The following is a 22,809-nucleotide window of genomic DNA, read 5'->3' as shown; positions in this document are numbered from 1 at the left end:
CCTATAAGGCCCTTACAGCCAGACACAACCAAGAGTGCATATCTACCTGCCTTGTATTTAAGGGGGAGGGGGCTTGGGGAGGAACTATGATGACCGAAGCACCCTGAACTTGGCAGAACTCGGCACACACACCCACGATCTGCCCCTGACTATTTCTCCAGCCCTGCCTCGTGACACTCTCACTTGCTACACTACACTCACTGGAGCCCCTCCTCCAGGTCTTTAAACACGCTGGGCTCCCTACCTCAGGGAGTTTGCTGTTTGGCAATTCACCATGTTTGACATGAAGAGTTAACAGTTATGTTTCTTTCTCAAGACTTTCTATCTTATTCCCCAAAACATCTTTATTAAAAATTTACAGAAACCAACTTTACAACTGGAATATAACATAACCAGATGATCTAGATACTTCAGTAAATATTGGGGCAATTATATTCTTCAGAACAACCTAAGTGTGTTTTTCATTTGTTTCAATAACCACAATTTGAAATCTCAGCATCTAGCCCCGTACTGAGCACAAAACAGAAATTCAACACTTATTACAACTAACAAGAGGAAAAATGATAGGTTTAACGTGGTTTCTTTTTTTTTTTTTTTTTTTTTTTTTTCGGTACGCGGGCCTCTCACTGTTGTGGCCTCTCCCGTTGCGGAGCACAGGCTCCGGACGCGCAGGCTCAGCGGCCATGGCTCACGGGCCCAGCCGCCCCGCGGAACGTGGGATCTTCCCGGACCGGGGCACGAACCCATGTCCCCTGCACCGACAGGCGGACTCTCAACCACTGCGCCACCAGGGAAGCCCCTTAATGTGGTTTCTTAACAGTATTTCTTAGTTAAGAATAATTGCCCCCTATACAATCTGATTTATATCTATGTAAACTTATAATTTATCATGTCTTCATGCTCACTTTATAAACAGATTCAAGCCACAAGTCAATCTGACAATCTAGGAATGGGGAAAGCACGTTCTTTAGAACCAGCTTTTATGTCTGCAAGTATCAGTAGGAGGCCATGAGCAAAAACATAAAACGATCTCAGGAGTTTTATTACTCTGTAAGTGATTTTTAAACAGAAAGGAAACAGGACATAATGGAAGGTACGATCCCAGCTTTGTCAAAGTTGCAACTTTTCTGAAGGTTTTTGACCATCATGTCTCCACACCTACACATCCCAACCCCATTCCCCAACCCCTGCCCCAAAGACACACTTAGAGATTGGGGGGAGGGAACCAAAACTGTGCCATCAAAACAAACCTGCCCATTGCCAAGCGCAGCCAAACCTGTAAACCTGAGTTTGGCAATCATTTCCTCCAGCTCTTGTTTATTATCCCCCCTCCCCTACCCATGCAGTAAGCTGCAGATGGGTTACCACAATTAAGAGAGGATCACCCTACAGAAAATTCAGTGTAGACTGAAATCACAGTCATAAATTCCCTAAAGAGGGTATAAACTATGATTAGCTGATTGATTCACTCAAGAAAAAGCATATTACAGTAAATACTGAGACTTGGCTTCTCCTTACCTCCTCACTAACAGAACCAAGGCCCAACTTCCTGAGTGTCAGTTAAATGAATCTTTATCTTTACTCACCCATCCTAACAGTCTCAAAGAAACAGGTGGCCCTCTTCCCGCCCACGCCCACGGTTAACTCCACTGGGTGTTCCTGATTCCTCCCATCTTATTTCTTCCAGGACTTTCCCTTGTTTACTTTCCCCCATCCGTTCGTCCGTCCATCACCCTCTCTCTTTCCCTTCAGGATACAAAAAACAATGTTCAAGTTTCTTCTTTCAGGACCACACCCCTTCTTTCTACTGAGGTATAACTTACATCTAGTACAGCACATAAACCATAAGCGTACAGTCAATAAATTTTTGTGTATGCATATACCTAGGAAAATAAAACCCAGAAAAAGGCAAAGAACATTATCAACAGCAGGTGGCTCGAGCCTTTCCCATCGATAACCCCCCTGAAAGGTAACAACTATTATGATCTGTCACCAAAAATTAGTTTTGCCTGTTAACTGACCTTCCTAAAAATGTCATACAGTGTCTCTCTTCTATACCTGAATTCTCTCACTCAACATAATCCACTACCACCACTTTTTAAATACAGGCAGTCCTCAGAGTTGCTTCCTCAGCCCTCTCCTCACTCAACCCACTTAATCTAGCAATTTCATTAGATCCAAAGACTTTAACATCTAAACATAGATAATCCCTGAGTTCTTCAGACCTACCTGGATGTCTTTCAGGCACCTTAAATTTAACACATCCAAAATCTAATTCACCATCTCTCCCCCTCCCCCTAAAGCCAATTCCTGTTCCTACATTCTGCATGTTGGTTGATGGGATTAGAGTCAACCAAACTAGAAACCTCCAAGTCATCCTAACACACAAAACCCTGTCGCTCTTGTTCACACTATATCCCTGGCATGGATTATAGTGACACACTTCCTGATGTGGAAGACATACTCAAATTACTTCAGGAATGAATAATAAATCCTCAAGTACTCTTTCTCCCCCAACATGTAATCATCTGATATGATCCAAGAATTCTACATTCTGAACAATTCCCACATCTGCAGTTCTTCATCTGCACTGACCTAGTCTAGATCTCCCCCATCTAACTAACCCCCAGGTAGCCCCTTGGTCCCCCTGCCAGAAATGCCCATCCCATCCACCCCTACTGCTGGGTCTGCTCTTTCTAATATTCTAAACCATCTCCCACCTACCCCAAGAGTTGATTAAATCCCTACTTGGTAAACAACCACACTGTACAAACCTCAAAGGAGGGGACTCTATATTGCAATGATATCTTTCTCTCCTACCAGGCTGAACTCCTTGAGGCAAGGCCGTTCTTTCTTTAGATCTCCAGCTCCTAACAGAGCGCTTTAAATGTTTACTAAATGCCCCACTCAGGCAGTCTCCAAATTTCTAGTCTCTCTCCAATCCATCCTCCAGCTGGCTGCCAGTTAATGCCCTACAATACAAATCTAATCATGTCACTCCCCACTTTAAAATGCTCAGTAGCTTCCACTGCTTATCAAATCAAGCCCTTAGCATGTGAGGCCTTTCATCATCTGGCCCCAACCTCCTTTTTAGCCTCATCTCCTACCACTTTTAATCTCATCACCTAACACCTCACCACGCCAGTTCCTCCCCATTTCCTACGCACATCCTGCCCTTTCATTCATGCTTTAGTTCCTGACATGCCCTTTCCATGCAATGCTAGTCCCCCATTCATACAGGGAGTCCTTCTCAGGAAGCCTTTCCAGAGCATTCCAGGAAGAATCGGTTTGTCAGGCTTCTGGGGTTCCCTTGGCACTCTGTAAATGCCTTCATTAAGGCATTTCAACTTTTATTGTAATTGTTTATTTGATAAACAGTAGAAGGCAAAAGGGTCCACTGAGATCTGGAAGCTGGGTGGTGAGTCAGGTCCATTTACCAGCTAAACAAATGATTACTGTCAGCTTAAAGTGTATTACCATTTCAAACTCATCCTCAGCAAAACCCACTCTCAATTGCAAAATATTTGTAAATATCAAGAGCAGGAGACACATCATTCATTCTCACATCACCAACTCCTAACTAGAGCGCCTGGTCCTCCAGCTTGACTGAATTAATTAGTGATACCCACACACGACCTCTTGCTTCCTACCTTCATGAACTGACCCACAATTCTCCCATCACTCAAAGTGCAAACTTGTCATCTTTGAGCTTCTATATTAGCTCCTGAGTCCTAGGCTAACATCCACATCTGCCTCCTTTTCTCTCTCCACTCCTCTAGTTCCAGCCCTCAGTATCTCACTGAACCATGTAAGCCCCTAATGGTTTCCCTCCTCCAATTCTAATCTCTCCCACTCCCGACTCATCCAACACTGGCACTCCTTAAACTGTATTGTGCAAACGAATCACCTAGGGATCTTGTTAAAATGCCAATTATTCAGTAAGTCTGAAGTGAGGCCTGAGAGTCTGCATCTCTAACATACTCCCAAGAGATGCTGACGATGCTGGTCCACAGATCACATTTCAAGGAGCAAGATCTCCACTCAGTGTTGTCCTGGAATAATGTATCTAGCAAGCCGTCAACAAGCAGAAGCCAGATGACCATCAATCAGGATTGGATAAGCACAGATTTCTACGCTAAGTAAGAAACTGGACTAGATGCCCCTGGTCCTTTGCAGTGCTTTGATTCTATGCTCTCCCTGAGATATCCATGACGTTGTCACCCATTTTTCACCTGTGAAGCTTGGCAAAGCTATTCCCTAGCAGGTAATACTTCAATTATCACATTCACCAGCTTCTGAAGTAGTAACTATCTACCGACAACTCTGGTTTAGTCTACTCCAGTATTACAAATGTTTCTAAAAGATAAAAAAGATACCGGGCCAGGGGGTATATATAGCTGTGCTTATGATAGTACCTTCAAGATAAGTGAACGCCACCACCTCCCTTTATCCATCAGTATTATCTAGAGGTTAATATCACCTGCATTAATCCATCAGTTTCTTAGAACCAAGAGGCTATCAACCGTTTTGTTTGGTTGGGGGTGGGGTGGGAGATCTTATGAACATCTATAGAAGCAGGAAGCAATGACGGCTCCCAATTCTCTATTAGCAGCTGCAAGCCAATTCAAGGTATAAACAAGCATTCCAAATGTACCGACTACAAGATGATCCCGACTCTCAGAAATGGACTTTTGTGTGGTATCTTCACAATGACGTTATCTTTAGCAGTTCCAAGATACTTGTTTATAGAACTTTTGTCATTGTGTATTTATCAATGAGACAATACTACTCAGATTCTGGTTAAAAACACCAAGTCTCTATTATGACTTAGTTACAAGGGATTTTTAGCGTCTCCTTTATAATCACAAGGGCTAATAACTATTCTCCTTATGGCTACATTGATGCTAACATTTCTGTTAATATCCCCCATGAAAATCAGCTTGTCGGGTGTTAATACTGCTCTAATGAGTTAACTGAGGCCTCTGTAAAAATTTGTCACAGAGGGCAGAAAGGTGCAAATGACAGTGGAAAATACACAATGGCAGGTAATTAACCTGAATGTTGATTAGTCTGAATTAGAAGTATTTTCATTGGAATAAGAAGCATGACTTATTTTAGTCAGACAGGATCTGCATAACTTCTTTTAAAAACAGGGTGTTTATCATACGTTTAAAACTAACATAAAAAGCAAAATAAAGATCTTTTCCAGTGTTGTTATTCACATTACTACATGAGACAATATTTCAGAGACATTTACCTTCCACTTAAAACAAAAGAAATTTGTAACTGGCCATGAGTAAAGACTTAACTTACCATAGTAGTGTAGTACAGATTTTACAGCCATGGATAAAATAGTTATTTTTGCTTATATGAACAGTTAAGAGTTGTGTTTCCTCCTAGTCCACACAAGAGGCTTTTAAAAAAATTCCTTCACCAATGAAGATCCAGACAGTAGATGGGCAAAGTTAAAAATAATACCCTCGGGGCTTCCCTGGTGGCGTAGTGGTTAAGAATCCGCCTGCCAATGAAGGGGGCACGGGTTCGAGCCCTGGTCCAGGAAGATCCCACAAGCCACGGAGCAACTAAGCCTGTGCGCCACAACTACTGAGCCTGCGCTCTAGAGCCCACAAGCCACAACTACTGAGCCTGCGAGCCACAACCACTGAAGCCTGCGAGCCTAGAGCCCACACTCAGCAACAAGAGAAGCCACCGCAATAAGAAGCCCACGCACCACAAGGAAGAGTAGCCTCCGCTCGTCGCAACTAGAGAAAGCCCACGTGCAACAACGAAGACCCAGTGCAGCCAAAAATAAATAAATTTATACCAAAAAAATGGAATTTTATTTTTTAAAAATTAAGAATACCCTCAGGTTATGACCAATTACTCCCTCATCTTCCAAATTTTACATTAATGTGGTTGGTCTACATGACATTAAACTAAAAGAAAGTATCTGCCTCCAGAAGATGAACACAGCATTTCCCATAAACTTTATAAATCCGAGGAAAGCAAAACCCTCACAGGCTTCACAAAAAGAAATAAGAGAACGTCTTTCAAGCGTAGTGTAGGCCCCCTGCCAGGCTTCAGGGCAACCTTGAGCATGTGCACATTTGCATTTTCTTTTCAAGGAAGCAAAATTAATATTTGCTTAACCCAGAACTTAGATCCTCACGAAGTATGATACCAAATGAAGCCCCAATGATTCAAGTGGATAAAAAGGCGTAGATAGAAAGGGCTGGTAAATCTTAAAGGATTAAGGTGGAATTACTAATCCTCAGTCTGACTGGACTTTGAACGACTAGTAATTTATGGTTGCTCCTCGAACAATTCAGTATCCCAGAATTATGGCAAGGGTCTAGTCCCTCTGGTCCTTCAAGAGGGCTCAAGGGCCTTCCGGGGATTCACACCGTGGAGTCAGGAGCCTCTTCTTTGCTGCTACTACAGTCACCTGTGGACCCCACTACCTCTGTTAGAGCATCTTCCACTTCTGTATTCTAAATGTTGGCTCGCTTGTTTCCACAAACATGCCCTCAGAGCTATAAGTATTTCAAGGGATCCTAGAAAATTAAAGTTAGTCATCTTTGAATCAGAAGTACTTTTGACATAGTAGGTACTCATAGTAATTACTGGATTGAATGAATGAGTGAGTGAAAGTGTATAGTTTGCCAGTGTCACTGTGTCACTGAGCAACAGCGTATCCCATCTTCCTTAACGAGCCCTAATTACCTACAATTAACATTTGTGGCAATTTACTATTGCTAAAAATAACACTACCACCCTACATTTGTATGACATCTCACGGTTTACAAAGCACTTCCACATATATCATCAAATCTGAGCCTCACAAAGTTCTCTGAGATGGATTTTTTTAAATCTCTCTAATAAATGAGGCTTAAAGAGATTACAGGGTTCATTATAGGTTGCCCATCAAGTAAAGAAGAAGCCCACAGTCACATCTAGGTCCTGGCTCCTCCATCAGTGCTCTCTGCATCCGAAGACCAGGGCCTGGTTGACAGCGAGTCCTGCTGTCCTAGGCACTTCCCCTCGCCTCCTTTGATCTTCTCAGCAACGCTGTGTGGCTCACAGGTACTGCCTATTTCCACAGAGAAGGAAAGCGGGAGGTAGAGCTCTGGGCTCAGGGGCGCAGCCAGAATGCAGGTCCCAGCCTCAGGGACTTCGAAGTCCATGCTTCCCAAATGCTGACGTGCCCAAGCTGGCCCCAGAAGGTTATCAAGGACAAGTTTTCCACATTCGGCCAAGCAAGCTATTACACACTAGTTAACTCTGGCAGCAAATGCTGGGGCTTGCACTCTGCCTTGTGCCTTGCTCGCTTGACAAATCCACACGAGGTACTAAACTGCTCTGTAACTCAGTTTCCCTATCTGTAACCCTGGGGTGATAACATTACCTGCCTCATAGAGTTGTAATGAGGATTAAATGAGTTAATATTTATAAAGCACTTAAAACAGTGCCTCGCACATAGTAAAGGATGATATAAATGCCTATCCGTTTTTTTAAAAAGGTATAAACTGAGGAAAAGTGACAGTTTAAGTCACTAAAGAAATACTCAATTATTGAATAAAAAGTGTGGGGACAATTTGTTCTTTCCTACTTCCTTTTTTTAAAATAAATCTATTTATTTATTTATTTACTTATGGCTGTGTTGGGTCTCCGTTGCTGCACGCGGGCTTACTCCAGTTGCAGTGAGCAGGGTCTACTCTTCGTTGCAGTGCTCAGGCTTCTCATTGCAGTGGTTTCTCTTGTGGTGGAGAATGGGCTCTAGGCACGCAGGCTTCAGTAGTTGTGGCACGTGGGCTCAGTAGTTGTGGCTCGCGGGCTCTAGAGCTCAGGCTCAGTAGTTGTGGCATGGGCTTAGTTGCTCCGCGGCATGTGGGATCTTCCCGGGCCAGGGTTGGAACCCGTGTCCCCCGCATTGGCAGGTGGATTCTTAACCACTGTGCCACCAGGGAAGCCCCGCTCCTATCTTTCTTAAGTAACAGATAGATTAAAAATTTTAACATACAAATAAAACTATAATATACCACAGGAAAATAGGGGAAATTTTTTTTTAATCTTGAGGGGGAGGCCTTCCTAAGCATGACACAGAGCCCTGAATACCTTGAGGAACAGACCGACAGTGCAAATGGATGAAGACAATAGTGACTGACGAAACAAAGCTAGTTCCCCTAGATACATGCCCTCAAGACAAATCTATAAGCCAGTAGGAAAAAGGCAAATATCAAACAAAAAAATGGGCAAGGGATATGAACAGGCCATTCATGGGAGAAATAAGTTACCAATTAAAATGTGAAAAAAAATGATCTACGTAATTAAGAACTATAATTTTTTTTAAATTGAGACTTTTCCCCCCAAGATTGTTTACCCCACCCACCTGCTACCACCACCATTACACCCTACCTCAGCACTCAGTGGAGAACATGTGTGCGTGCATGTGTGAGTGTATCATGTACGCACGTGTGGGATGTGTGTAAGGAAGAGAGTGCGTCTCCTCCAACTACAGTGATGTTTACTTCTTTCCAGAAGGAGAGATTCAATTTATTACATAAACCTGCACATCAGTTACCCCCAGCCATACTACCTCTCTCAGAGACCATCAAGAGAAATTCCTTTTCTGCTTCAGCAGCTAGAGTACATATTCCATATGCCAGATGAAATGTATTTTTACCCATTTGTACTCCTGCACTTTACAAGTTCCCTTCCTCATAGTAAAAACTGAGCAGTCATCTTTGAGGAATTAATTGACTCCATAGATTAATTTCCATATAAAACTTTTACTTAAGGTAAATGATTAAATTAAAATGGAACCTAATATAAAAGGGAATCTCTCACCCCTACAAATATTCACAAACTGTCTTTTTGCTAACAGGAGCAGGACATTTCTCTCCCTCTCTCAAAGATATTCAAAGCAGTACCAGATTTCATGATAAAGACTTCCAAAACCAGCAAACAGCAAAAGCCCAAAGATTACTGAACTAAGTTGTTTCAATTTATATCACATAAAAGTAGGGCTGTGTATGTGTACCTAAATAAATTAAGTGCATTTAATTGTGAGAAGATACGTTTTTCTTAAAAAAAATGAAATAAAAAATATTATGAATACTGAATCTTTTTAATGAACACATGTCTGAATGGGATTTTTTTTTCAAGATCTATTCTTAAATTTTTCTTCCAAATATTTTTTTAAAATTCAGTGGTTTTCCAAATTTCCATTCCTCTAACAATTTCAACTTTAAAGGACTGGACAAATAACCACTGATTTTCTGATTTTCTAGCACTGTAACTCTTTTCAGTCAACCATCTGTCAACTTTAAAGTTCTATCATAAAACCCCTGAAGGGTAACATCACTGATGAAATCTAATTTCCCTCTCTGCAATTAAAATATCCAACTGTTCCATTAGAAGCCCGCCCATAATCTGTCAAAGTGATATGTAACCTCTCGTAAGCACTGATTAGAATGAAAAGAAACTAGAAACACCTTGAAGTAACTGAGAAAGCACCAAATGTGTGAAGCACACTCAATTTTTTAAACTTTCATTTTGAATACTAAATAAAGGAGAATCCAAAGATAGTAGGTATATAAATTCAGTGTGGGGGAAAAAAGAACACTAGACAGATAATCAAAATCCTGGGTGCTATTCCTAATTCTGAGACTGAGTTTATCACCTATCTTGGACCAGACACTCAACCTCTACAGGGCTTGCTTTCCTCATCTATAAAAATACAGATGTTAGGATCTCTACAGAATCCTAAACTCTTTGATCTAATCAAAAATAACACACAAAAAATTTTTATGTGCTTTTTCTCCTACTGACTCTAGGCACAAGTAGATAGGCACATACAGCTCACCATGAATTAAAGCTAATGAACCATTAAGTTTCCCATATCTGGATCCCTCAAATACAGAGTTATCACTACAGTAAAGTTTATAAACTGGATTATAAAAGTATCTTACTTTACAAGTCAACTTAAGAACAGAAACTTACGTCAACTTTTAAAAGGATGTATTTCTTTAAATTCATCTCTAGTGTGCTGAATTCTACTTTGAAGACTAGAGCTGGCAGGGAGAGGGTAATCAAACACTATCTATTCCATCATTAGTCCTAATCGACTCCAAAAAGGTATTCTTCTTTGGTTGGCAACCTTAGGCTGACTTGTGTGCATTAGGTCCAAGACTGTTCCTTTCTCCGTGACAAAAAGCTGGGGATTTGGCTGTTTTTAAACCCATGGATAGGTCGTACAGAACTTAAAACAACTACAACATTTAGTCCTTCTAATTTGAAGAACAGGCTCTCTAATGAAGCCCCAGAATGTTAAGAGTTGGAAGTGATTTTAGACTTATTCTACTCCAAGCTCATCATTTTACTGATGAGGAAATCAAAGCCCAGGATAAGTTAAAATGAATGCCCAAAGTCATACCAACTTTCCCAACTCTCAGACCCATTTCTTTAAATTACAAACCATAACAAAGTTACTTTCAACTGACCCCAGGATACATCAGCCAAACTCAAAACCCGTAAGATGGAGCACCCCTTCAAGTGCTAAAGTATAGCCAAAAGTTCTCAAAATATATGGATAGGAACAAAGAAAGAATTCCTTAGGAATATATTTCTCATACATGACAAAAAGGTCAAAAACTGGTTCTATGCATAAAATTTTGCTCTTTGGACCATGTGTCAGGAGTGAACTGATTGTGAAATCCAGATAATTATTAAATAGACAGTGAAAACAAATACAGTTCATACTTTCTCTCGCTATATTTAAAAACACGCCTCGTATTTGAAAAGAAGGCGCCAAACATTCTAACATTGTTAATGAAGGCAGACATCTGAAAAGATTCACTCTCCACCTGCTCTTCATCATCAGATGTATGAGTCAGTAGAACTAGACAGCAACAAATTCAAAACTCTTCCTGCCTGAAAAGAATGCAGGGGAAAAAACTAAAACAAAATCAACCAATTCAAAGTATCTCAAATTTTGAATTAGATTTTTTCATTCATTAATTGAAATGGTCCAAAACCAAATTATTTCAAATTTTATTCAGTCTTCAACTGAATGCTTTCACATAACTGGAAATGAGACTAATTTACTTCTAGCAAGCTTCATTTGAGAAAATACATGTCATAAATTCTGAATTTTTTTTTTGTTCTTTGCTAAAGTATTGACATTTACAAACTCACAAAATATGTACAACCTACAAATAGAGTATTTCACTCCATTTCCAAGAGAACTTCTAGGTTCCAAACTCAAAGGTCATTGGACTAGTACCTTAATAAGACACTCTATCATTAAATACATTTTACAACCTATTAAAGCAATCTCAAATGTAAAAATACAACAGGGAAACAATTATTTCAGCATGCATGTGGCATTATGGGATGGTTATGCTTTGTTTCACTTAATATACTAAAAGGAATATTGGGCATATATATTATATATATAACAAAACCATTCCATCTCTAAATCAACATGTAATTACACTTCAGCAACCCGGTAACTGTTATTATTCTTGATTCTAAAGTACAATTATCACACAGCTTGAAAGAGCTATTTCATAGTTAACCAAATAAATGTTATTTAATCAAAGTACCATTAAAGTCTATTTTTTCCAACCCTTGAGTTTCAGTTTATCAAAATTTTCCAAAGCCTAGAGTTAAAGTTTCATAACAAATCCAAACACAACCCGTCACAGAGACTTAGGTTATAAATACCTAATATGTCTAAAGAATCCAAATGGTCGATTTTTTTTTGTTTGAATTATACTATCTTTAGAAAACCAAAGGTAAGTATTAAAAAGTTTGCCCAAGAAGCAGAGGGACATGAAGGTAGATTCAAAACCCCTCATTACCAGTGTTGTACCAGATGCCTGCGATCAAGGGGTGGAGTGGGTTTTAGAAAGTGGGACTTTTAAAAAAAGCCTTCACTTTCCCAGACTATTTTGGACATTCTGATAACATCTTTTTTTCTTTTTCAAAATGCCAGGCGTCTTTAAAGGAAAAGCTTTTCTATTGAGTGGCTTTTCTCGACTTTCACAGTACAATTAAACCCTTCTCCTGTCCAGATAGACTGAACCGCGTTCAGCCCTGGCACATAACAAAATCATTAAATCTAAAACGCTTCATTTGACAGATGTCTCATTAAATTCATCTTAAAGTTTAGGTAAGAGATGCCTTTGAAAAGGGGGGAAAAAAAACACCTGTTAACTCTAAGAAACCTTTGAGAGAGAACTCTCTCAAAATCCGCATAGAGCTCCACTCACGGGAAATAGAAGATATTAACAGTGTGTGGCACGTCTAAAACCTCCTGCCATGGGAGAAATGCCTCTGTGTGTATGTGTTTAACACAACCCCTGGGGACCCTAAAAGGAAGGGAGCCTGAAGATTCAGGACATACACCACCAGCTGCTTAACAAAATTCCGCAAATTCAATTCAACAAATGTTTAAACTAAAATGCCAAGTATTATACTAGCCTTGGACCATATACAACATTAATGAATGTTATGTTACCAAGAAATCAAATTCAGCATTCTATAAAGAAAGAGAATCAAAAACAACAAAAGCACCTTACTCTTTAAAAAATAATAAGAATCTTGGGATAACCAGTCATTTAAGGTGGCTGTTTTAACAATCTTACAGCCACAAAAAGATAAAACTTTCAACCAGAAACTTCATAAACTCATTTACACTCATCTCCTCTCCCTGTAATTATTTCAATAGGCATAAAAAAACCCACAGCATTTAAGGAATAACTATGAAAACCAGGCAGAGTAGCTTACTCTCTAACTCTATATAACATATGAATTATAAAAAATGAACAGCATGGTGACATCAATAGAGCACTACTGATCACTAAAGTACAAATAAGTTTACTTTAAGATGAAAGGTTTATGCAAACCTTTCATGATAGCTATTTTCGATACTTTACAAGTAAAGCTATGTTTTAAAGGAACTGAAATGTCACACCGCTACCCTCAAAAGTTATCCACTTTTCAGATAAAGTGTTAATGCTCTATGAAGATTTGAAATGAAATGAAGATTTACAGTTTAACACATGAGGCGTGTGTAAGAGAACAAAGAATCATTAGGTGAACTTTATTTCATGCCAACTTAAATGCATGTAAGACTATTAGCAACCAGAATATTTAGAACACTTTCGTGCTCTTTCTGTATTGTCCACTTATTTGCCAGTCTTGCTTCTTTATGTTAAAGGCAGCATGATAAAAATAGAACCAACCACATTTCACAAGGAATACCACTTTGGACTAGAGGATAATATCACCTCATTACCAACAAAAATAGAATATTTTCGGAATGCTTTTAACCAAGTGAAAAATTCAAGTGTAGATGAAATTCAACTTCGATTCATGGAAAGTAATATGAATTGTAAAACAGAACATGCATGCTCTCTCTTCTCAGCTCTGCCAAGAACTGAAAAACCACAAGCAAGAATCAAAACTATGCATCAGTTTATCTGAAACGAGGATTGACACCCACTCCTCCCTAATAATGTTTCCGAAAGGACAAATGAGATAATTTATGTGAAAGCTCTTTAAGAGTTTTGAAGATAATAAACCCAACGTATTAATAGGCGTTATCAAACCACAGTTATGAAAGACAAGACAGCACTCACTTTACATCAAAAACAAGTATAAAATTTAAATACAAAAAGCAACAAAAATAAAATTAAACCCTTTGTTCTTAAAAGGACTGCTTAAGCACACACTGGTGTCACGTGTTCATACCACGTTACTGAATACTGTTGTAATTACAGTAATAAGAGACTTCTCGTCAATATTACAGCTTAATGCCGAACCACCCCTTCTTGGTTTCCATGTAGGAAACCATGTAAGGTTTGATCATCCCAGACGAGAAAAAGAGAAGAAATATGCGCGGGTAAGGAGTCCGTTCTCCTGAGCAATCCCAAAAAGTCAAACATAAAAATATCTTGTCCAAGATTCACGAGCCACAGTGGGTGTACTCTCCATCCTGTCAACATCATTTCCCACTATCACAATTTAAACTGTAACAGCCAGATGACTAAAGCTAAAAGGCAGTAGAAGAGAGTCAAAAATATTAAAAATATAGTTTCATACTGCCCTTGATTAATGACTCAGACGCCCCCAGGGAGTCCAAAACATAACCTCATTAACGTTTTTAAGTCCGTAACCTATGTCGAGTAACCTAAATTCTTGAATTTTTTTTCACCTAAAATTACTCTCAGGTAAAGTTTAAGATGGCTGATCTTAAAGGAAAATTAAATGTTAATGTACCTAATATACTTAATACTTCACACAAGTTACTTCAGATAGAGTCATAATTAAATTTTTTCTTATTTAAAGTTAGCTAAGAGAATGGTTGCTTCAGAGGAGCAACAATTTTCAAACTAAGTTTTTCTCAACAACTCTGTAATTAGATAGTACCTTTTGTCCAAAGCCTTTTAGCTCATTAAAGACTTCCATTTTACTTTACCTAAATAAATATTTAAATATTCCAAGCAACCACAAATGGCTTTCAAAGCCTTTTAAGAATAACTTAGGCCAGGTTATAAATACTAAAATTTAACTGAAAGGTGACCTCAAGAGAATGAAAGTTCTCCACTGCACAAGAACTTCTCCAGTTATAAACAGATAAACTAGAAAAACAACAGATAACGAGCTCAATTTAAATACAGGAAAATATTCAAAAGCCTTCAAAAGCAATTTCCTAGTCTATCCTTAACTCCACATACACAGATAAACAAAAAGATACGCAGCAATAAACTTAAGAGTAAGTTATATGTAACATTATAAAAACGAATGTGGTGGAAAACACCCCCTCAAAGGATCTCATATAAAACAAACGTTAATTCTCTTCTTCTTATGGAAAAGAATTACTACCAAAACATGCCGCTTTCCTGTTGGGTGTCCTACATTCCACTGCAGCACACGGGTAACTTCTAGGAATCTCCTCCAGCTTGGTGCAAACCTGCGCTACACGTGAAGTCCTGATAATGTTCCGGTGATGAGTGAGACCACCTTATAACAAGGCCCTTTTGTTCATCAGTAACTAAACTTCCTTGCAAAAGTTCAAGTGGACTCACTATATGGTAAATTTTGTTCTATGGCAAATGAACATCAACACAGACGTTTGCTATGTTCTTAAGCTTAAAATAAGCTCAACTTGCTATAAAATAAGCAATTAGACATCTTTATAACATCTTTATAATACCTTTATAAAGACTGTTATATCTTTATAACAATCAGGCATCTTCCTTCTAGGACACCTGCATACCAGCTTCATATTCAAGAACAGGTTGGATGCTCTGTATGGCTTCCTCATTTAATTAGTTACTTTTACAAGCATATTCACAGAAGTATATATGTATTTATACTGTGCATATAAGAAATAAAGCAAATAAGTTCAGAATGAAGCAACAATTCCTGCTTTTCATAAAGAAAGAAACAAAAAGATTAAAATGAGCACACCAGAAATTTGCGATTTACCAGGAAGATAATTTGTCACCTTTATACAGAGATAAGTTTTTTTTAAAAAAACCTATGTATCATCCACTTAGAACATTTTAGACACACTTGAAGAGACAATCAAGGGGAATCAAAGATTTAAATGTCATGACTAGGACACCTAAAACCCTTCCCATGGACATTTATCATGATCAACAATTCAGTCATGAGGAAAAGAAGGGATGCAGAGCTCTTTCCATACGAAATATGTTCAATACTGCTTATTTAACATATCCTTTGCTTTATATATAGTTCCTTCAATGTAATTGGTTGGTTATAATGGCATTTATCATTCTCATGTTAAGAAAATATTCTCATTCCAAGTGTGATTACCCTTTACTGCTTTTGTAAAATAACAGTATTTTACAAATTACATGAGCCACAGGAAAAAATGATATAGTTGTTGCTCCTACATGAAAAAAAAAATCACCTATTTTCTAGACCATAAGCTTTTAAAGGCTTGTCATCCGGTTTGGGATATTATCTTCAGATACTACAAATGCTATTGTATTATGATATGGTTTTCTTTACGAGGCAAAAATCCATCAGAAATCCACTTGAACTACAGAAAAACTTCAATTAAACGTAAAGGAACATCTCACCAGGAATGCTACCAGTCTTGCATATCTCAATGTGTGAGTAATTTCTTCATTCAAACGGACTAAATTGCTACTGGGACACGAGCTGGACCAAAAACATATTAAATTAGAAAGAATGGCTACAGATTAATGAAATTACAAGTGTGATTATTTTTCCACCACCCATACAACCTAGGCGGGGAAGTAATTTAGTACTTTAGTAAATCTGGGGAAGATTTAACTCTCCTTTTAAGACCTTTAATCTAGAAATGAAAAAAAAAAATGAGGAAGATTTTAGATCACCCTCAAGTCGTATTGTGATTCCTATATATCCCTATTGCAAGTCACATCGCAATGGTCAGTTCTGGCTCTAAAGGTTAGAAGTAAGAAACTGAGAGAAAGAAATAGGCAAAACCACTTTTGACGCAAGAATCAAACTTACAGAGGAAACTGAAATAAAGCCAAAAAGCGCTGAGGAAACTTATCGCTAAAGAGGACCGCAGCTGCTGGGTTCCATCGAGGACTAAGTGGGCAAACGAGCAGCACCAGCTGATGCGGAGCGAGCTCCCGGGCTGGAAGGGCAACCCGCGGACAGTCAGACGGAGGGAGGGTGTTCCAGCGCATTTCTCAAGGTCATTTTCCTCTGTAGGTATCACGTGCACGTGATGTTTACCTGAAATCCCAAACTGCCTCAAACCCAACAAACCGGTGAACGGACGTCCGAAGGCAGCACTTCACTGTTAAAGCCACCACTGCTTCTTTCAGGAGTGCCTGCTCCCTGTGCTTCCTGGTGGCCCTGCCACCTGTCCCAGCTTGCTTCCCAACCTCGGAGCCCCCAAGAATGACAAAAGCTCGCGGATTTTAAAACTGCTCAATTTAGTATCACACAGATCGTACTTGAAAGCTGTAGAGAAGTAACAGAGACTCCCGAGGACCCGCGCTGACTCTCGGGGTGGCCAAACATTCCTCGGGACCTAGAAGTGCTTATTCCCCACGCGTCAAAGTGCAGGTGATCTCCTTACCTGCATAGAAACGGATGAGGCAGCCGATCTCCGAGTCCATGCCTTCCTCCTGCACCCTCCACAACTCCCCAAACCCCAGGTGGAAGAGGTAGTCATTTTGGATCTGCAACGGCTTCTCGTCCGCCTCCAGGCGCCGGGTGGTCTCTCCGTGGAGTTGCACGTACAGGGTGGGCGGTGGAGGCGCCTGCTCCGCGGTCGCCCTGTTCCCATCCTGGGTCGACGGGGGGCGGCCGAGGGCCGCTGCTGCCGCCGCCTTCTCCTCCCGAGGCCGATCGCGGGCGGCGCCGCCTGGGCCCTCGACGCCCCTCTGGGCTTTCGGCTGCGGCGGAGGCGGTGAGGCCGTCGGGGATGACGGCCGGGAGCCCGCTCCAAGCCGGGGCAGGCGGGGCTGTTCCCGAGCCGCCGTCGGGGTCCGGGCCGGGGCCGGGTCAGTCTCCAGCTCCTCGGACGACGACGAGCAGCCGCCGCCGCTGCTGTAAGGGTCCAGCCGGTCCGACACGCTCTCGGCGCTGGGGCTCAGGCTGAAGCTCTCGGTGTCGGAGGCCGGGCCCGCGGCCGCGCCGTCCAGGAGCCGCGGGGCGCCCGGCTCGCCCAGGCTGGAGTCTGAGGGCGCGGGGCTGGCGCGGGAGGCGCGGAGCGCCCACCCGTCCGGGGCGCCGGGCAGCGGCAGGTCGGCGGGAGGAGCGCGCTGCGGGCCCCCGACGGCGGCCAGTCCGCTCCTCCCGGATGGCGGCCCCGAGTCCCGCGGCTCGCCGGGCGGGAGCCGGGGACCGGCGTCGGGGTGCCCCTTGCCCAGCACCTTTACCACGCCGCCGCCCTTGTAGCCCACCTGCAACAGGCGGGCGGCCACCTCGCCGGCTGTGGTGTCCAGCGTGCACAGCACCGGGCGCAGGTAGGTCGAGGCCATGTGGCGGTCGAAGACGTGCACGCAGCCCCGCTCGAGCTGGTGCCGCACCCAGTCCCGGTCCGACGGCTGCAGCTGCAGCATCTGCCGGTGCTTCAGGAGCAGCGTCTTCCTGTCCAGGCTCCGGGTGCACAGCGACGCCGAGGCCGAGCAGGAGGCGGAGAGGCCGGTGGCGCCGGGGGAGTGCGAGGCGGCAGCGGCGGACGACGACGACGAGGACGAGGACGACGAGGCGGCGGCGGCCGCGGACAGATTCCTCTTCAGCCGCCCTCTCCTCAGCAGCAGGGAGTTGGCGCCACCGCCGGCCCCGGGCACCGGGGCAGCTCCGCCAGCGGTGGGCTGGGGGGCGCCGCGCCTCCTCCTGCGACCCGTGCCTCCCGGCCGGCCAGGCATCGGCCCCAGCTGCGCTTCGCCGGGGGCCTCTTCCCGCGCCCCGCCGCTCGGGGCTGCCGGGGTCAGCGCGGGCTCCGGGCTCCGGCCGCCCCCGACTGCCGCCGCCAGAGCCGCCGCGGCCGCAGCCGCCGCTGCAGCCGCCGCCGGAGCCGGAGCTCGGTCCTCCCTGCTGGTCTCTGGGAGTCGCTGCGCCGTAGTCGCGGCGGCGGGCTCCATTGCAGTGGGGCTTCGCGCTTCCCCCCCAGCTCCGGAGACAGCGGGCAGAGAGAGAGGCGGGGAGGCGAAGGTGGGAGACGGCGGCGGCGCGGGGAGAAGGGAGAAGCCAATGGCGTTCGGCACGGCCGTTTCAGGGGATTATGTGGCAATTCGGAGCATTCCGTCGGTGTCTCGGTGTCCCATCCCGCGCGCCCGCCCGCTTGGCCGCCACCGCCCCCCCCCCTCACACACACACACCCTCCCCGCCCGGGTCGCGGGCGCCGAGCGCAGGCCCCGCCCACTCCTCCGCCTCACCCTGGCGAACCCGCCGCGTAGCTGGGCTCATTGAATATTAATCACGCGCCGGCAGCGGGAAGGCGGGAGGCGGGCAGGGCAGGAGCTCCTCGGCGGGCCTCATGAATATGCATCACCTGCATGACGGCATTCCAGGCAGAAGAGGGGAGAGCAGGAGGGCGGCGGTGAGGCGGGGCTTCAGGGTAAACAAACGGGACGGCGTACGAGGGCGGGGCTGGGAAGGGAGCAGCTTCCCGGGAGGTTCCGGCGCGAGCTTCAGAGACGGGGAGGCAGAGAAGGACAGATGCGCGCGGTGCACCTTGGGAGTTGTAGTTCCAGTGCGCGGACGGGCATGTCCGAAGGAAACGTGGTGAACTACAAGCCCCAGAGATACTTAAACTATGCCCCTCCTTGCAGCCAGCCGTGTACCCTGGACAGTGGGTATTCTGCCCTCTGCTGTTGAACTCCGTGCCCGGGAATGTTCTTGTTCATTAACTTGTACTTAGCCCGCCCACTCCCGCTTCCCAGAAGACTCGTTTTCCCGGTTAATTGCAAGAGAGGGCTTCTAGGGACTCTAAACGGTACAAAGGTCCCCAGCCTTTGGTCTTCATCTCCACCACCCACTGAACGTGCTTAATGGAAATCGTGCAGCCCCGACCCGATCCTCCAGTTCCTACATCTAAGAAGGAAAAAGGCAAAGGGCTGAGATCTCATTTTTCCCTGTTGCTCTTAAGGTTTGAAGTAACTTAATGACACAGAAAGCGATGGAAAGTAGAGGAAACGCTGGAATGGAGGAGACACGGTGGGATATGAGATGGGCTGGTCCTGTATGTTCTCTCTTAACGTCTTCCCTTGTTTTTTCTTTCAACATTCAGAAGTTATATTCTACGGCTACATTGTTATTCGTGGTCTGAAAAGTTGCACTTAATCTTGTCAGTTGAAACAATATTGTAGGCTAGATTAAAATAGCATACTATTTTAAAGAATTTAGTAAAATTTTTAATTGAATTACTATTCCCCCACATTGTTTTATAAATCTGGATTTTCACATTTGTGACTTTTTCAACTTCATACTATCCAGGGACTGCCTTAACTTCAATAAAGTTACTAAACTTGGGGGTGAATTGGGAGTGGGGGGTTTGAGGAAAGAGGAAGGAGAGAGAAACAGAGAAACTGGAACTTGTAGCTGAAATAACAGAAACTAGTAAGGGCAAGGAAAGTTGTACTTGGGTTATCTACACAGTTTCATTGAAGAGGAATGGAGGAAGTTACAGGACCAAAAAATATATATTTATCTTGATTCTTGAAATTCCTGAAAATGATTTTTTATATTTTTCTTTTGAAGTATTACCTCTTGGTCTCATGAAACAAATGTTTATTCCATTTCAATTCAATCAACAGCACAGAGTTACATTTTTAAAATTAGGAAGAATGCAAGTTCTCCCAAGAGACATAATAAGATAGTCAAGTCAATTAATTTAACAAATAATTATAAACATATTATATGCCAGGTACTCTGTTACAGCAGTTGAATAAATCAGACACTGTCTTGCCTTCACAGAGCTTATAGATTAGCAAGAAAGAGGTTCAACAAGTGAGAGGGATGTGGACGAGGGGAAAATACTGGGTGCCACGGAGGAAGCAAAAATAAAACGAGAACTGACCTAGTCTAGGGAGTCCAACAATAGAGACCTCACTTTGGATGAAATTTTCTGGAACAAATGAAGCTGAGTACTTGCTGAAGGATAAGTCTCTGAGAGAAAGTAAAGAGGCAGAGAAAGAGGTAATGATCTTGAAGATGAATTTCAGCTGCCTAATCCATATGTACCTTGAGTAGCACCTAACACAAACTATTCTAGAAATGAAAAGAACAGTATTTTAATTTAGCCCTACTTTAATAAGGTTAAAAAACAAAGACTACGTTAAATTTCAGCACTGAAACACGGACTATTTACATTTCTTTATATTTTTTAGTTCCTTAGCTGATTTCCTATAAACCTTTTAAATTTTTTCTATATTAAGAAATATAGATTCACTTCGCAGTGAAGATGGCGTCGGGCAGTGGGACAAAAAACTTGGACTTCCGCCGATAGTGGGACAAAGATGAATATGAGAAGCTCGCCGAGAAGAGGCTCATGGAAGAGAGAGAAAAGAAGGATGGAAAACCAGTGCAGCCAGTCAAGCGAGAGCTTCTCCGGCATAGGGACTACAAGGTGGACCTGGAATCCAAACTTGGGAAGACAGTCGTCATTACGAAGACCACCCCACAGTCTGAGATGGGAGGATACTATTGCAATGTCTGTGACTGTGTGGTGAAAGACTCCATCAACTTCCTGGATCACATTAATGGAAAGAAACATCAGCGAAACCTGGGCATAGACATGCGTGTGGAACGTTCCACTTCGGATCAGGCGAAGAAACGTTTTGAAGTCAACAAGAAGAAGATGGAAGAGAAGCAGAAGGATTATGATTTTGAGGAAAGGATGAAAGAACTCAGAGAAGAGGAGGAAAAGGCCAAAGCCTACAAGAAAGAGAAACAGAAGGAGAAGAAAAGGAGGGCTGAGGAGGACTTGACATTTGAGGAGGAGGATGAGATGGCAGCTGTGATGGGCTTCTCTGGCTTTGGTTCCACCAAGAAGAGTTACTGAGGCTTTCTATGCTTGGCTTTTTGCCAGGCCTAACTTTGTGTGTGGGGGCATCCTCTTTTGGGAGGTACTGGGGAAAGTCCTTAAGAGTGGCAGTGGGGAGGGCTAGAGGGTGGGTGTTTGTGGTTTCCCTGTACCTTGGGAGAGAGCACAGGATGCAAAGGAATGCGCTGTGGCATCTTCCTTCAGCCTCAGTATTTCACTGGAGACAGAGGACCTCTGATCATCTGAGTTCCCAATAAAGAAAAACCACCTCTTCTGAGGCTGCTTTCCCGAAAAAAAAAAAAAAAAAAGAAATATATATTAATTCTCATATATCTGCTTTCTGGAGTTATTTTTATTTAGCTAATGTAACAAACTCAAGGGAAGTCTGTTCTAATCAGAAATTCTGTCACCATTGGCCCACTGTCCATTTGCATCCTCTCTAAGAAATCATAGCGCTGTTCTCAATAAGCTCTGAGTCTTGTTTAGTTTCACACAATCACCACGACTCTTGCCTTTTCATCCTCTAGGAGCTGTATTTACCCCTTGAAGTTATTTGTAACCAAAAAACCTCCTCCAAGCGGGAAAACTTAAAGAAAAAGCAAATACTCCAAAAGTATTGGAGTGGGGAGGGGTTGAAGAGTCTTCATACACACCTACCAGACTTGGTATGAGGAATTACTAAATTAGGAGGAGAAAGGGAATAAATTATGTTCAAGTATCTCAACATGAAGAAAAAGGAAGTACATTCCAGCCTCAAAAAACAGTGGGTCCTTTTTTTGTGGGCGGGGGGAGAATGCAGATTATAATTTCTACACAGAGAAACTATTTCGGGCATAGTGTCAATAATCTAAAAGATGTCATATTCCATTGTATCCAAAATAATAGAAATTAGAGTTGAGGGGAGAGCAGAAGACCGAGGATCCACAGTGTGATCCATCCCTGGTTCCACCTCCAAACACCTTCAGTAAAGTTACTAAACTTGGGGGTGAGAGGAGAGAGAGAAAGAAATGAGAGTTCATAAAAATAGACAGTTCCCTGAACACCAGATCAACTGGAACCTCAGAGTTTTAATAATAGACAATGATAAGGGCAATGAAAGTTGTACCTGGAGTTTGCTGGTATCATGGAACATCATCCAGACCGTCCGAGCCAACCCACGCTGTACAATTTCTCTGAATAAGAAAAGGATTTCAGTTAGGGAGAAATATTTTCTAGACACCCATGAAATCGCAGCTTCTCCTACTTAAAAGTAGAGTGGGGAATAGGCCACTATCTTG

General features: G+C 42.8%; 2 protein-coding genes across 2 annotated transcripts in view; one reads left to right on the top strand and one right to left on the bottom strand.

The window, feature by feature from the left end:
- Positions 1–18,764, bottom strand: part of PHLPP1 (PH domain and leucine rich repeat protein phosphatase 1) — a 213,340-nt gene extending 194,576 nt beyond the window's left edge. The window contains exon 1 of the mRNA XM_082640989.1: positions 17,117–18,764. Within this exon, the coding sequence (XP_082497115.1) occupies positions 17,117–18,629 (1,513 nt within the window). The 5' untranslated portion in view covers positions 18,630–18,764. The remainder of the gene's footprint in view (positions 1–17,116) is intronic.
- Positions 18,765–20,950: 2,186 nt separating this feature from the next.
- Positions 20,951–21,655, top strand: LOC309814320 (zinc finger matrin-type protein 2-like; the record flags this gene model as incomplete). The annotated part of the gene is given in 2 exon segments (XM_082640003.1): positions 20,951–20,992; positions 20,996–21,655. Coding segments are annotated over 2 exon segments (597 nt in total). The 3' UTR covers positions 21,551–21,655.
- Positions 21,656–22,809: the final 1,154 nt, after the last annotated feature.

Source organism: Mesoplodon mirus, assembly GCF_964341445.2.
Source record: "Mesoplodon mirus genome assembly, chromosome: 13".
Classification (NCBI taxonomy): Eukaryota; Metazoa; Chordata; class Mammalia; order Artiodactyla; family Ziphiidae; genus Mesoplodon; species Mesoplodon mirus.
Note: the sequence above shows the minus strand (reverse complement) of the source record. Positions and strands in the feature narration are given on the sequence as shown.